Genomic DNA, 16,953 nt, shown 5'->3' with positions numbered 1-16,953 from the left:
AAACTCTCAAGTGAAAAAGACCCGAGTCTAATTTTCATACATAATTTCCAGATTTTACAAACTATTAAATGCCTTGGGCATATGTATGGTCCACTACAAAGACCGAGAGGAAAAACAGATCCCAGCTTCCGTTCTTCCTTCCTTTGCCCTGAAAAACACCATTCCCATCTCAGTAAATAATCTGATGTCTGGAGGCTCTTGCAGACCCAAGAGGCAGCTATCTATGGGGAGTTGGGGTGGTGGGGTGGTGTCACACTTGGTCACTTCAGTACAATGAAAGCAAAAACAAATCAAAGTTTCTTGTCACTTGGGGATTTTTATCCAATATTATCCAATTTGGTAATAAATTATCAGATGATCAACGTTTGTTGCCAAGGGAGCTTATGGGGACTTTAGGTCATTTCACAGTTTATGTAAAATCTCATCTATCTATTATCTACCTACCTATTATCTATGTAGTATCTATCTATCTATCATCTATCTATCTATCTATCTATCTATCTATCTATCTATCTATCTATCTATCTTTATCTACCATCTATCTAATATAATCTATTATCTATCTATCTATCTCTATCTACCATCTATCTAATATCATCTATCTATTATCTATCTATCTATCTATCTATCTATCTATCTATCTACCTACCTATCTGCTATCTATCATTTATCTAGTCTCTCATCAATCAATCATCATCATCTATCTACATCATCTTCTGTTTATCTATCAATCATTTCTCACTCTCTCCTTATTTACTTCTCTGTATGTGTGTGTGCATGCGTGTGTCTATGGAAAGGAGAATAGGATTGGTTTGAATAACTACAAACACTTCTAATTTTCTCTTTCCTGCCTCTACCTCTGAAGCCAGAGGCTCCTGGCTGAATTGGCCTGTCGCAGCCCGGCACAACGTGCTGTCAAAGAATCATGGGCAGCAGAGGCGTCTTTGGTCTTCCCAGATTGCAAATGCAGGGAATGCTCGGACTCAAAAGTATAAAGGGAAATACAAAGTTCCCACTAAGAGGGCGTTTAGGCACACGTGGTAATTTCCCTGTGCACAACTCAAGCCAGGAAGGGGTCCTATCATTTACTTTAGGAAAAGTGAAACCAGCTACTAGGTTATGGATGAGTCACGTCTATGACTCTGCCTCGATGAACTTCACTAGTGAAGTGGACGCGTTGTGCTCAGTGCTAACTATCTCTCCACAGGGGCTGGAGCATTCCTGTGAGGGAACCCACAAATTCAGAGCCCTAGATAAACAGTGCAACAGGATCCACCTTGCAGGTAACTTACAGGACAGTTCAGATGTAAATTTGTGTCTCCTGCTCTATTCTGGAAATCAGCTTTTCCTTTGCAAAAAGCCACCTGAACAACAAAAAAAAGTTTTTGGTTGTTGTGAAGTTTGGAGAAAGAACCACTGATTTTGGACTTTGAGCTGAATTCAACTATGCAGAGTGAAGGGGAGCAAGTTTTAAAGGAAGATGGCAGCCAATTTCTTTTGTTATTTAATTTTTATTTTTTCCAAGAACAGTTAACATTTACTAGGCACCTACTGGCCTCAGTCACTTGCATCTAAAGAGCAAAGCTGATTTACCCACAGCCCGTGTTCTTGTAAATGGTTAGCCTTATTTCTTAGCTGTTAACCACTATTCTAACATTGGCTTCAAGTTCAGTTTTAATAATCTAACCCATAATGGTCCACTGCTCCCTGCCACGTGAACAGAAAGTTTGGGGGTAATAAGGCGAGCAGTTTACATTTCCTGTTGATACTTCAAGTAATTGGCCCCAGAGTGAAATTATTGAGTCGGCCATGGTTTATTGTGTTCCCAGGGCATAAAACATGGAAGGAGATATACCTGTAGAAAGAAGTGATGTCCGAGAATGTGTGAATGTGTGAAAAGTCCTATAACTTCACTTCAACTGGCCTAATATCCTGAGTCACTAGATGGTCAGAAGGATTGATGGAGTGCGAGAAGAACAAAGTGATGTACATTTATACCAAAAACCAGAAACAAAGCTTGTACAAGATGGACAGCAAATGAAATAGCTTCTATCAAAATAAAATCTCACACAGGTCATTTTTATACATACATGGACATACACACACCCACACACGCACAGACACACAAGCAAGAATGTGTATTTTATAAGATAGGGTCCTTGGAAATAGACATTCTTAGCAAATATGGATGACAGATCAATTGTAATTTATTTTCTTTTAACACTGTATCATCATAAAGAAAACTGGTATAAATGAAAAAATCTATTTCAAATATCTACATCTAAAATTTTAGGCAGTGAAAAAGCACTTTGTTGACAAGGAGTGTGGAATGATGTATGTTAATTGTCAGAAACTGCTGAATGCCTTGCTTACTTGCCACAAACAAATTCACATATCAGAACGAACAATACTGCTAAATATTCCTTTTTTCCCCATTTTTTTTTTGTTAAAACATACTGGGAGAAAGAAAAGAAAAGAAAAACTGGAAATCCATACATCTTTCAAAAGTTTGAAATTGAAGCAATATTTAGAACCATAGATGAGGAAACACTGCCGCATGGTGTAATATACACAACGCGCTTTTCTTCTTTAATCTGTAATGTACATCAAATACTTTACAACAATGCATTAACAAAAGGCAAGAAACATCTTGCTGTACAGAGGAACCCCAATGCAACTTGAAGCCTAGAATCACAACGGATGAAGAGAGTAAACAAAGCGTGAGAAGCCGTCCCTCTAAAGTGTGTGAACTACACTGTCCCTTGTGCTTCACGGTAACCTTCACACCCCACCACCCCGACCGTCTCCTCTGCTGCCTTCAGCCACATTCAATATAAAGCACTTTTTATACTCTACAGCTCAAACTAGAAAGGGGTTGCACGATGTCATATTTAGGATCGCTTTAGCTTCCTATTGACTTCCAAGTTAACTTTCAATTCCTTTAGCTTTCTAAAATAGCTCTTAATATTACCTTACTGGTTATCACAGCCTTCCTATGGAACAGGCTTGAACAAACTAAATTTGCAGGGGGAGAAAAAAAAAAAAAAAGCAATGTCTTGTGGTATGCATGCACATGCACTGTTCCCGGAGCGCCTCGTGCCGCCCACTGCTCACACCCAGGAGTCGGGGGAGGCCGGGTAGTGGCTCGTTTCATAGTTCAGTTCACTGTAGGGACGGGCAGCTGAGTAGAAGTCGACATAGTTGCCGGTGGACTTGAGTCCCAGGTGCATGGTGTACTCACTGGCGGGAGGGCGATGGTGGACCTGGTCCTCGAAGAAGGACTCGTCGTAGTTTCTCGTGGAATTCTGAAACGGCTGGTACGTCTCGTAATCTTTCCTGCTGGGCTCCTGTGGGACTGGCTGTGCTGGGACCTGCGCAGAAAAGAAGATGCACCTGGGCTGGTTCGCCTTCCCTTGACGCAGCCTCCCTGCGGCCAAGGCGCTCAAGCTTCCCCTGTTAAGGGCTGGGCGGCCACCCAGCCAGCATCCACCAGCATGGCGCCTCTCCAGACACCGCCAACTGCTGGGTGCCCTTCCTCTTACATGTTGGTTCCTGGGTCCACCACTAGCAATCTACATAATCTTTTAAAAAATTTATGACCGTAGTAAAACATACACTAACATATAATTTGCCATTGTAACCACTTTTATTTATTTATTTTTTAAATATTTTTATTTATTTCTAGGAGAGAGAGAGAGAGAGAGAGAGAGACAGCATGAGCAGGGGAGGGTCAGAGAGAGAGGGAGATACAGACTCTGAAATAGGCTCCAGGCTCTGAGCTGGCAGTCAGCACAGAGCCCGACGCGGGGCTCGAACCCACGAACCACGAGATCATGACCTAAGCGAAAGTCGGACGCTTAACCGACTAAGCCACCCAGGCGCCCCATTGTAACCACTTTTAAATGTATAATTTGGTAGCACTAAGTATATTCATGGCACTCTGTGGCCATCACCACTATCCATTTCCAGAACGTTTTTGAAAAGTTTATTTATTTTCAGAGAGAGACATAATGCAGGAAGGGGGAGGGAGAGACAGGATCCTAAGCAGGCTCTGCACCATCAGTAGGGTTTGAACTCTCCAACTGTGAGATCACAACTTGAGCCAAAATCAAGAGTTGGACACTTAATCGACTGAGCCACCCAGACACCCCATTTCCAAAACTTTTTCATCACCTCAAACAGAATTTCTGGACCAATTAAGCATAACTCACCATGTCCCTCCTTGCCCAAGCCTACGGCAGTCCACTGTTCTACTCTCTGTCTCTTTGAATTTCACTATTCTGGACACCTCACATAGGTCTAATTATATTTGTCCTTTAGTGTCTGGCTCCTTTCACTTAGCATAATGTCCTCAAAGGCCATTCATGTTGTAGCACGAGAAGGGACTTCCTTCCTTTTTAAGACTGAACAATGTTCTATGGGATGGGTACTTTTTTGTTTATCCATTCATCTGTTGATGGGCACTTGGGTTGTTTGCTCTTTTTCGCTATTGTGAATAACGCTATGATGGAATGTCGGTGCACCAGTATTTGAGTCCCTACTTTCAATTTGGGGGTAATGTACCTAGAAGTAGCGTTGTTAGATCTTTTGATAATTTGATGTATAACTCTTCAAGGAATTGCCAAACTACCACAACAGCTGAACATTTTACTAGATAACCTTTTAAATTAAAGAGGCATACATGAGAAGCTATAGGACATAAAGAGTTGATCTTCCTCTTTTCTGCATTTCTTTTCTGTTACATCTAGGTGTTGGCCTCCCAGAGAAAGAGACAGTGAAGATGTATGGGGTCTAATGGTCACTTGGGTATCTTCCTACCCGCTCAGTGGGCTGTAATCAATACCTCTCTGGAGGACAGAGGCTTCCCACTGGTAAGGCCTTTCCATCACACCTGCCTAAGTGATCAAAAGGTTGCACAGAGAAGCATGTAATGACAAGAGGGAATCCACTCCAAATATCACATATTCAGGAGGACGAAAATATTTCCCATCTTGGTTTACATAAGAATTGACTGAACTTGAGAACGATATAGGATTATGAAGCTTTTAGTTGGGGGGACGGGTCTTGAGTAGTGTCTCCTATCCCTCAGCCCACCTCCATGCTCTTTGTTGGCCTTCTTGTCCTTTGCACATTGCTGTCTGATGTAGGAGGCTTTGAAAAGCTAGAGGGGTCACATGAGCCTCTGAGATATGTAAAGTCCAGGAGTAGTTCCATCTCTTTGGCTTTAAGGACAGTGAGACCAAGACTATTCATGGGCTGATAATTAACACCTGTATGTGGTGGCAGGGCAGGGGGAGGGGGCTGGCTCTCCTCTTCCCTCCTGACCGTCTCTGGGGTCCATTTTCTAGCACTATACCCCTGAAGTGAGTGGCACCTCCCCACAGCTAGTGCACACAGTCACGCACGAAGCTTTGCTCATGTGCAGTCACTGGGGAGGAGGTCTGGTGTGAATGCTAGAACACTTCTAAAGAAACACAGTAGGATCACCTCCAAGCAGATTCAGTAATTCCCTATTAATTTGACTAAAGCTCAGCATGGAAACATCCTATAGAAATTGGTCCTAGTTAATAGATAATGACTGGTAATTAGCACGTTGTGTGTAAATGAATGCTTCTAATGACCTGTACGTAATTCTTCTCTCAAGTACGTGAAACTCCCTCTTTTACATGTAATTGATTTACACTAGTAATCGACCTGTTCTTCATCAGAGCTGCCATCCACTATGTCCCACACTTCTTTCTCGTTAGCGGTGGCTGGTGAGCAAGGTTTCGGGCTGCCTTCAAAACATGTTAGCCTGAGAGCCTGCCCACGAGGGGGACATTTGGAATTAATCTGCATCATCTGTAATTAAACAAGGCCAGGTCTACCAAATGGCTTGGCTAGGCTGGGGCGTCCTTTGCTTTTCTTTGAAGAGCTGTGTGCTATGCTGAACTTCTGTGCTCCAGCACTGTGCTACTACCTAAACATAGAGCGTACAAAGAGTAGGAGCTGGGAGATCTAGAAAAATCACAGGGGGAGGAGACAAGAACGAACCGTGCTTTTATGTCAGTGGGCACTATACCCAACATTTAACAAATTCCTCTTTGTTCAACCTTCAGATAGTCAGAAACATGTATATATGTATGTATATGTCTCTATCTGTCTCATCACGTATTTCCCTTTCCCTGTCTTCCCATCCATCCATCCATCCATCCATCCATCCATCCATCCAATTCTCACTTTATAGATGAAGATTCTGAAGCTCAGAGAAATTAAGAAACTCCTCCAAGATGTCATGGCTCATGGCAGTGTGACACTGGAGTGTGAATCCATGCCTGGCTGATTCGGAAGTCCACATTGTCTCCACCACACAAACAGTTTCAGTTGAGCCAAATTGGCCAAACCTGAGGGCCAGCCTCACTGAGTTGACCCCAGTCTCTATAATAAGAAGGGAGGCCAGGAAACAAAAGGAACCTTAGAAGAAGTCTCACGTCTTTTGCTGGTCTCAGTGGCCAGAGATGGGGAGATCTGCAGGGGCATCTCTCACAGGCTCTCCTCCACAGTGCCTGATGCTTTCAGGCTTTTGCACAACCTGATTCAAACTTCTTACTGTTGCCATGTTCTCTCTGGTTGGCGGACATTTTTAGGTTGGGCGCAAGTTTATCTTAGTCTCTTCCCTTGAGGAATCGCCCTCTTCAATTCATCTGTGTTGGTCATAAAGTCTCTTGTCAACCTCTTTTAAGAATTAGTTCTGTGGTTCTGAGAGTGTGTGTGAAGGAACTGTGCAGGATGGGTGATGGGTGGCACTGCTGTGTTTGGAGAGATTAAATTTGTCCAATGGCCTCGTGGTGCAGATGTTGACTGTGGATGCACATTCACAGCGGAGCAATGTCTGCTGTATTTTATAATTTACTCTAAGGGATTATCTGACAGTATTCAAAACTAGACAGATAAAATGCTCCCAAATATAAGCCGTCCCCCTAGAAGAGCTAAAAATAAATGCATTTTTTTTTTTTACGTTCACTGTTGGCATAAAGCAGACTTCTATGAAGGAAGTAGAATGATGCTCATACACAACAATGGTGTATTCTGAATTTGAGTGTCTGTTGTGGCCCCGCGAGGCCATGGCACAACCAAGGAGCCTGAGGATGTCTGCTGTGGCCTTAAGGCGGCGTCCTTCCTGGGCAGGGGAGGTGCAACTGGCTGGCTTACATGGGGAGACTGGGCTCTGTCCTGTGGGTCCTGCCCCCATAAAATCATCTTTGCTGAACATTTTCCTCAAGAGGAGAATGCTTAGTTTAAGTTATGACGGGTAGTGTCACTTCTCTACCTCCCAATTCTGTTAGCACAGTGAGGAAAACTTTGTTTATTCCTCACCGAGCTTGTCTACAACCGGGATTTCTTTCTAACACAAGGGAAATAGCTGCGTGTTACAGATCTTCAAACTTGACCACGTGGCGAAAGTTAAAGACTCAGAGTGTTAATAGACACTGAAAGAGGTCACGTGGCAAGGATTCACGGTTCTCAAAATCTGGTTCCAAGACCAGCTGCATCAATATCACTTGGAAGCTTGTTAGAGATGCAGATGACTACCAAGTCAGAAGTTTTGGGGTTGTGGGGGGGGGGGTGGTGGTGCCAGTAATGTGTGTTTAGTAAGTTGTTCAAGGGATTCTGGCTCATGCTCAAATTTGAGAACCACTGGTAGAGAGGAGAGCTAGTGAGACAAGAAGGCAGATGAACGCAGTGAGAGTCTTTGTCTTTTCTGAGTTTGCTGGGTGACCACAAGCAAACCCCTATTCTCCTTGAATCTCTGAGGACAACTTTACCTGCTCTGCCCACCTGGCAGTGAAACTGAGGACATCAACCAGGACTTCAAGATGGTGTTTTGATGTCAAAAGTAATCATTTGAATGGTGGTCACCAAAACACCAAATCCCTTTTTCTCTAGTTAATGAACAAAAAATCCTGTTTCTAGATAGATAAATGCAGTTAAATATGATATTTTTCTTTATAAGGATGTGACAGACTAGTAGATGCTCAGTAGGATTTTTGGGGAGTTTAAGTAGTTAACTCTTAAAATGATGTCTGCAATCGGTTGATTGGAGATACAAAAACCAAGGACCACAGATGTTATTTCAGACTAGTGGCTATTTCTTCCAGGAGGCTTGAAACTCAGTGAAAATGAGACTGGAATCCCAGGTAGTCTCATGGGGAGTGACACAGCTGAGCAGCCACCTGGCTCCCTGTCCACTGAGTCATGGAAAGCCTGGCTTACGGCTATTACCATGGACCCTGCCTCGCCTGCCAATGCATCTGGGGCTGGGGCCTCATTCCCAGCTCTCACTGTCTTTGTCGCCTCTTGGAGACTTACCTCAAACCAGTTTCCCTCAGCGAATTGCTTCTTCTTGGAGATGAGTCGCTGTCCAGCCTCCTCTGTAAAGCTTATGAGGCCCAGCTGGTGTGACAGAGACACCCAGGAGACTAGAGCACTCCACAGAGGGCAAGCCTCAGCACGGAAATGGAACAGACTCTGGCCCGTCCCTCCTGGTTAAATTATTCAAGCTGGTCTTATACTAGCTATGAGGTTGTGAGGTCACTTTTAACCCAGGAAAATTCCAAAAATGAAAGCATTCCATCCATCTGGAATGACTAGCCATGTCCACACGGCCAGAAAATACAAATCGTATAGGCTCTGTACAAGGGTGTCTCTAGAACTACCCAACTGGAAGTGAACCGAGTCTCCTCCTCTTGTGAATGGGTAGGACGGTCATACCTCAAAACAGAGACAAAGTTGATTCTAGTACTACTGGAGTTTCCAGTAAAACAGTCATACTGATTCACTTGAAATTTTTTTAGGGAAAAAACAATTCTTTCCGGTGGATATTTTTAATTGCTACTTGAAATTAGAATGGGGTTAATAGTCCCATCATCTACTTCCCTTTGATGGACCTGCTCAGGGAATAATGACAGCACTGAGCTATCACCATGGGACTCAGCTCAACCAGTGGCTTGTCTACAGCATTTCCTGTGTGCTGTCAAGTGGTGCAGAGCGTGCACTCTATCCTGGCTGGGTTTTCCAGCATTCGCTGGGGGCACGGTGGCCTTGACAGTTCTCACTGAGGCTGAGTGTGTTCTGGGGCATGCTGGGAAAAAGACTATACCACATGTGCTCTCTCTCCTGGCTGGGATGCCATCTTAGCACATTAATGCCAATTGGCTTAATTGTTCAGAACAGACTCAGGAGAAAAGAATTGTCCCTTAGAGTCACTGTGGACTTTCCTATAAATCTAGGTTGCAAGCAGTGTTAGGAAATTATTGCAGCCACATTGTAAGATGCCAAGGACCTCTGGGCCACACCAGGACATTTCTTCGCTGCCAGTGATAGTGGAATCCCATGGAAAGAAAGGCCGGTGTAGAATACGTCAATTCTCGTGATGAACATCTCCTAACCTGAGGAAACTAAAGACTATTCCTATACTCCTGGATGCAAAATCAGGGTCCTATCACATCCTAACAAGTACCATTAAGAGTTACAGCCAGTTCTCCACTGTACCTGATATTTGCTAAAAGATAAAGGTTGGTTTCCATAACTGAAGTTAGCATTTCCAATACATTTTGTTTCCATTTTCCTTTGTGTTTGGGCAAGCACATTGACATGGGGAGAGCTCATGGCCACCCCTGGTGATCCCATGTCTCGTGCTCATGCACCTATTTATTTATTCATTGGCCTCTTTGCTTTTAGCAAAGACCGGAACTAAGGGAGGCCAAGTAGATGTTAGCAATGTGTCAGGTGTGCTGCGGGGCCTGGGCATTCACCGGTTTTTGCAAACAACACCAGATGTCTTCCAGAGTGGCTGAGCATGGCCTGGAACATTGAGGGCAAAGGGATAACTGGTCTACCCATTTCCATTTCTCCTGCTTATGGCTGCTTAGAGGAAAAGGTAATTTAAGGTTGAGGAGATACTTTTTGTGTCCTCCTCTTTCTTTCGGAAATAGTCCTGCACAAGATAATCTATCGGCTAGAAGAGTGTCCCTTTCCTTTTCAAAGATGCTGCCCCACAGGGTGTTGAGAAATGCTTAAAAACAGCACACCTGACTTCCGTGTCATCTGTTTATTGTGATTAAACAAACAGATTTCAGATTTATCTTCCAGCCCAACTTCCCTGACCGGTGGCAGGAATTGAGAGCATGGCAGAAGCCAGCTCTGGCAGTGGTTTCCAGTAGCCAACAGTTGTGAGAAATGACCATCTTTCTGTCATGATCACTACAGGGGACAGATGTATGTTGCTTCGATAGCTCCCCCACAACCAGAGGGAACACGAGCCTTCAGTGAATGTGTCCCAAATAAGACAAACACACATAAACTTAAAGCACTTCTTGAAGGAGCTCCTTCAAGGGATGCTAGCATCCCTCAAACTTGGATATGCACACAAATCACCTAAACATCTTGATAAAATGCAGCTCTGATGCATTTGTTGCACTGGATGGATTAGGGGCAAGGGTCAGACAAGAAACTCTTCTGCATTTCTGACAAGCTCCCACATGGTGCTGATGTTGCTGGTTCCCCAACTGGACTGAAGAACAAGGAACTCCTCAATGCACCCTATTTCGTTGTTAGTTATTGTACTTGTTGTCTCTATTATATTGGAAACCATCATGTATAACGAACTGTATATGAGAACTGTCTGGGGTCTCATATACAGACCCCCTAATCCCTGTCTAGTAATTAACACAGTATGTCTATTAACCAGACTCTTACCTTTGAATATTTGAGCCTTTTGGTTGTGGGTCATAGTAGAGAACTTGCTTTCTACCATGAGCAAGTGGCTGTAGTGAAATCAAAGCTTGTTTTCAACTTTGAGGCTGTTCTGATGACCAAGGTCACCCCACGTATGGTATGTTAAATGTGAGCGGAGAGCAGCCGGGAAAATGATTTTTTTTTTTGATCCTTTATGTATGTTGTGCAGAAGTGAATTTATTTTCTTACAATTCCAGGCTATTTCACACGAGTCGAAGGGGAAAATGGATACAAACGCATGCGTGTCCTTTACCTGGTTATGTTTGATGTCTTCGGTGGGTGCACCATATGAATTCCTATACAAAGTTGAAATTCCAGTGTTTTGAGCTGAAGGCAAAAAGGAAACAAAAAGTATTAGCAAAGAGAGCAATATTTCAAGTGAGGAGTGATGGTTATCGAGGTGAGTTCTTGCCCTGACCAAGCTTGATTTCTCCGGGACCATCCCAAGTGGGAGACTTCTTTGGCCCTGCGACACTTCACTTTACATGCAGATATTAAGAAAGACCAACAGTGATCCTACATAATCCCTATAGCATGTGGGTTTCTTGCAATAACATTCAGACTGTAGACAAGGTCAGGGCAGGGGCCGCAAACAGACGGTCCTCTTTCCAGGGTGATTGCCTTCTTCTCTGGTGAGACCCTGCGGGTAATAAAGGCTTGTCTCCCACACAGAAGTACGCAGGGATCTGTGTGAGCAGCTTCGGTCTGAGCTGGAGAATGACAGGAATGAAATGTCTAATTTGGCCTCGCAGAGTGCTTAATCCCCCTCCCACAGACAGTTTGGTTCTCAAAGGCCCCAAGCATCATCCGCCTCTGCCCTGAGCTTCTGGGAGGTTGTAGCTGTGGAGCCCAATGGACACAGGACTGGAGCCCCTTGCATGTCTTGTGACTAGCCTGTGGTCTTGTCGAAGGGAAGGAAGGTCTCCTCCAGTCGCCAGCAGCTTCCAAAGGCACAGGCAGGATTTGCCCACTTCCTCACCTAGAGCCCTCCTAGAACCCTCAGGGCTCATGCCTCAGGCCCAGAGAAAGGGCCCCAGGCACCACTCCCCTCATAGCCCTTAAAAGGTCATGGTTTAAGAAAGCTCTGGAAAAAATTAGCAAGCGTCACTGGGGTATAAAACAGTTTAGAAATAAAGAAAAGCATTTCTTTAGTTTCCTGTACCTATGGAATGATAAAATGGGATGACACACCATCGCTGTTCTCTCACAGGTAGAGCTACTCTAGACACAAAGCCAGTAGTAGCTATCACCCCACCCATGACTATTACTAAAAGCACAAAACAGCTGTGCAGTAAAGGTCTTCTTTGGAAATTCAGCTTCAGAAGTGAGAGCTGAGAGCCCGTTCTAAATTGTAAAGACCACCCTGACACATTCTCTGGCTGGGTGCACGACACTCCTCTCTCTCTCTACTTCTGCCTAGATCCCTGTTGTAGAATCTTCCTTGACAGCCCAGCTTCCGCCACACCCAACGCTGCTCTTCCACCCTCCCTGTTCCCAAGAGCGGTGCCATCTTGCCTGACGGGCTGGATTATGTCACTGCAGCGCCCCGCCAAGGTGGTTCTGGCAAAAGCTGCATGACCAGGGCCCTGTCCGATTTTCCGCAGTGTCTCCCTCCATGCTTCTCTTGTCAAGGAAGCCCCAGCTATGCTGGCCCTCTTTCCACGCTCGAACATGCAGCAGTTTGTTTTGCTTCTGGGATGTTGTGCTGGCTGATCCTTCTCCCTGGGACTCTCTTCTTCCAACTCCTTATTGCCTCACTTTGTCGGTGGCAGGGAGTTTAGTTTAGTCTCCATCTCAGCCTTGTGAAAGCAACCCCACCCACTCGGCACCCTGTGGCTTCTGAACCCGTTAATTTTCCCCATCACACTCAACACACCACGTGGTCCTAGCTTGTGGGTGAGCTTGTTCTGGTGTCTGCCTTGTGTATCACCTCCCTTTGCTGCGACAGCAGAAACGCCGTGGGGCCAGAACTTGTTACCCCCGCATCTGGGACGGTGCTTGGACTCAGTGGATGTTCCTGGAGCAAGTGCTTTATTTGCCAAGTGAACAAATGAATGAGGTTACAGGGCTGGTTCAATATTTGCAAATCAATCAATGTGATACATCACATCAACAAAAGAAAAGATAAAAAACATGATCTTGTCANGCACAAAAACAGACACATAGACCTATGGAATAGCATAGAGAACTCAGAATTGGACCCCAAAATGTACGGCCAACTAACCTTTGACAAAGCAGGAAAGAATATCCAGTGGAAAAAAGACAGCCTCTTTAACAGACGGTGCTGGGAGAACTGGACAGCAACATGCAGAAGAATGAAACTAGATCATTGTCTCACACCATACATGAATGAGTACCCTGAGCAAATATGCCCTCAGAGCTATGGTTTGCAGGTGGAAAATGTCACACCAAGGTGCAATGTTTTTTCCTGGTACTCAGAACAAAGTGCATTTTTTAATGGGGGGGGGTCATGCACTCTTACTCTCCTTGCTCCCCTTCTTGTCAAGTTTGTGGCTTCTGAGCTGAAGATGTTCCTACTGGAAGTTATTTCCTCCTGCTCTTCGGTCCACCTCACCTGTTTATAGGAGGCTATGTAGCTGAGATTGAACTTGGAGCTTCTGCAGACATATGAAACAGATGTCTTCACAGGTTCTCTGCCCTTGCATGTCTGTCCCAAGAGCATACTCATGAAGAAATGCCTTTCTTTTTTTGGATAGGCCCCAATTTCCAACTGAATCAACATATTGAAGATTAGAATGGCTTTAAAAAGGCATAAGAGAGACACTGACAAAAACAGGCTCGACTGCTTGATGTAAAGGCATTTGGGAAGCTCCGACAGGAGGGCAAAACCCCCTGGGTGAATTTTAAAGTCAGGCCATGTAGCTGCTGGCATCACAGAGCCCTCCTCTAATGCATGCTTCTGAACACATAATGTTCCTAGGGAATCATGACCGCAAGAAATAGCTATAACCGTCTGCATGCTTGAATGAAGAGCTGACGTTGGCTTTCTGCGGGCTCGTCAGTGGCAAAAGAACACTAAGGGAGAAGACATTTTAAAAGGCTCCATCTCAGCTAGATAACGAATCCAGAAAAGGTGGGTGGGGGGAGGCTGGCACAAAAACCTAGAAGGATCCGCATTCCTAAGGGCTCAGTAGAGGAGATTTGAACCCAGGCAAGGACCTGCTTCATTTTAAGCTGTCCCATGTTGCATTTTGAGGGTGAAGCTTCCCATGATCTTCCTATGGTGGAGGGGGTGTTTTCTATGGGGGAAATGGTGGGACAGGCTCTGAGGTCTTAGAAACAAGGGAGATGGCAGTTTTTCAGCTATTTTTCAATGTACGATACTTTAAGTGTCCCCTGGATTTGTGAATGAGAAAAAGTATTGCTCTTGATGTGGAGGTCATAAGAGAGGTGACCTGCACGTGAATGCTGAAATGATGGTTACAAGCAAAAGTGCTGTAGAGCAAGGGCTGGCCATTTGTCCTTTCCATTCCTCCATGAAAGCTTGGCCCCCACCTGGCCTGACAGGGATTTATTCATGGCACTGTGGAGGGTGGTAAGTAATACCGCTTCCATCCACCACTCCTCCACCATCCCTTACCACCACCACCTCCTCCGTCAGCATCACCACCTCCACCATCAACATCTCCTGTGTCACCATTATCATTGCCTCCACCATTAAAGCCTCTATCATCACCTCCTCCACCTCCACCATCACTACCTTCACCAACACCATCTCCTCTGTCACTACCATTACTGCCTCTGTCATCACCACCTCCACCATCACCACCATCATTGCCTTTTCCATCCTTCCATCATCACCTCCTCCATCACCACCTCCTCTACCATCATCATCTCCTGTGTCACCACCATCACCACCTCTATCATCACCACCTCCATCCCACCATCACCGCCATCATCACCTCCTCCATCACCTCCTTCTCCATCTCCATCACCTCCACCTCCACCACCACCTCCACCACCACCACCACCATCACTACCACCATCACTGTAGATAATAGCAACTGATCTTTACATAGAACTTGGCTTAAAGGGAACCATCTTGTATAAACATTATTCAGTAAAGAACTCTGTTCTTCTAGGCCTGCTAGATGATTGATAGTGTATTTTTGAATTGTTTTTTAAAGTAAGTTAATGTGAAGTTTAAGTTTAGGCGTCTTAAATAGTTTTGAACAATTACATATATCTCAATACTGGAATTATCAAGATCCCTGCCAATTTCTAGGAAGATTAAACATCTAGAAACATGTTAGATTTTATTTTGTATTTTAATGTGTGTGCAGGGCATGATTATGGACCATTGGAAATATTTCAACCTAAAATCACCCCCATTTAAAAGCCTTTTGAAGGGTGCCTGCATGGCTCAGTTGGTTAAGTGTCTGACTCTTGATTTAGGCTCAGATCATGATCTCACAGTTGGTGAGATGGAGCCCTGCGTCGGGCTCTGCACTGACTGCATGGAGTCTACTTGGGATTCTTTCTCTCTCCCTCTCCCTCTGCTCTTTCTCTGCTCTTGAGCTCTCTCTTTCTCTCTCAAAATAAATAAATAAACATTTTTTAAAAGCTTTTTTTCCTTTTTTAAATGTTTTATTTATTTCTGAGAGAGACAGAGACAGCATGAGCATGGGAGGGACAGAGAGAGAGGGAGATACAGAATCTGAAACAGGCTCCAGGCTCTGAGCTGTCAGCACAGAGCCCGACGCGGGGCTCGAACCCACGAACTGTGAGATCATGACCTGAACTGAAGTTGGCTGCTTAACCAACTGAGCCACACAGGCACCCCTAAAAAAGCCTTTTGAATAATTCTACTGGGCAAGAAAGGAAAATTAAATAAATTAAATACAGTCAATTTCACAGTTATTCTTTTAATTCTAATCTCAGTTGGTCATCTCAGATGGCCAGTGATGTGGCTACCTAGGGCAATAATAGCCACAAAACGAATGGGGCAAGTGAATTTGGCATCACTGCTCCAGAGTAATTGGTACAAATTAGATTCTCTGCTGAATGTGTTGGCTCTAGGGACTCANACAGGCACCCCTAAAAAAGCCTTTTGAATAATTCTACTGGGCAAGAAAGGAAAATTAAATAAATTAAATACAGTCAATTTCACAGTTATTCTTTTAATTCTAATCTCAGTTGGTCATCTCAGATGGCCAGTGATGTGGCTACCTAGGGCAATAATAGACACAAAACGAATGGGGCAAGTGAATTTGGCGTCACTGCTCCAGAGTAATTGGTACAAATTAGATTCTCTGCTGAATGTGTTGGCTCTAGGGACTCAGCATTCAGATTCGGAACTTTCTTTGTTCATGCTCATCTTCAACTGGACCAATACTTAAGGTGGGAAAAGCAGCGAGTAAGAATAAGAAGGTATATCCTGCATAACGAGTTCAGGCATAAGGCTGACACGTTCCCTGGCAGGGACTGTACTTGGAGGCAGAGTGCTGACCTGGGGGGTTGCATTGGGAACATCTGTTTACTCTGCTTTTCTTTTTTGCAGTCATGCAGAGTTACCACAGAAAACACTGCCTCTGGGATAAGTGCATTTACCATTGGAAAAATTTATCTTAGATGGCCTGGGTTGAGAAGACATCTTAATAAATCATCCAATTTGTCTCTTCTGCTTCCCTGCAGGTCTACACTTAAATAATATCTGAGAAACTCATGCTTTGAAGATCCTCTTGATAAGAAGGTCTCAATGTTTAGGAGTTTTCCCTTTACACCCCAGTTTTAGGTATGGCCTCATCTGGCCATGTTCCTCACAGCCTATTTTCAAGAGGGATCCATCTCCCCGTCCATATGTCAAAAAAGGGTGTGGAATTCCTGTTAGGGATCCTGATGATCCTGATGGCTCTGGAAGTTTCACTTTCAAGGCACAACCTCTACAGCAGCACCTCCAAGTCCTATTTCTTGGGGGAGGGGAAAACCAGGGCAGGGGAAGTGTCTGGAGAGCCTGGAAGGGGTGATGAATGGGAACAGCAACCCTACCCCAAGGAAACTTGTTGAGAGTAGAAGGGGAGTTAAGGTCAACGAAGCTGGTTATGAGAAAGGCCAGGCAGCACCTGCTGGATGGGTGGTGCTGGGCACCAATTTTGGCCTTGATGGAGTCCCAGCTGATGAGAAAGGAGAGACAATGGGTATGATTAGGGTAGTGGG

At 44.5% G+C, this 16,953-nt stretch overlaps 1 protein-coding gene across 1 annotated transcript in view; it reads right to left on the bottom strand.

The window, feature by feature from the left end:
* Positions 1-2,189: 2,189 nt before the first annotated feature.
* Positions 2,190-16,953, bottom strand: part of CTNND2 (catenin delta 2) — a 784,902-nt gene continuing 770,138 nt past the window's right edge. Inside the window, exons 27-28 of the mRNA XM_077749452.1 lie at positions 11,030-11,103; positions 2,190-3,371 (exon numbers count right to left, since the gene is read on the bottom strand). Of these exons, the coding sequence (XP_077605578.1) occupies positions 3,111-3,371; positions 11,030-11,103 (335 nt within the window). The 3' untranslated portion in view covers positions 2,190-3,110. The remainder of the gene's footprint in view (positions 3,372-11,029; positions 11,104-16,953) is intronic.

Source organism: Crocuta crocuta, unplaced genomic scaffold (assembly GCF_008692635.1).
Source record: "Crocuta crocuta isolate KB4526 unplaced genomic scaffold, BGI_CrCroc_1.0 scaffold89, whole genome shotgun sequence".
Taxonomy (NCBI): domain Eukaryota; kingdom Metazoa; phylum Chordata; class Mammalia; order Carnivora; family Hyaenidae; genus Crocuta; species Crocuta crocuta.
This window is presented reverse-complemented; position numbering and strand designations above follow the sequence as displayed.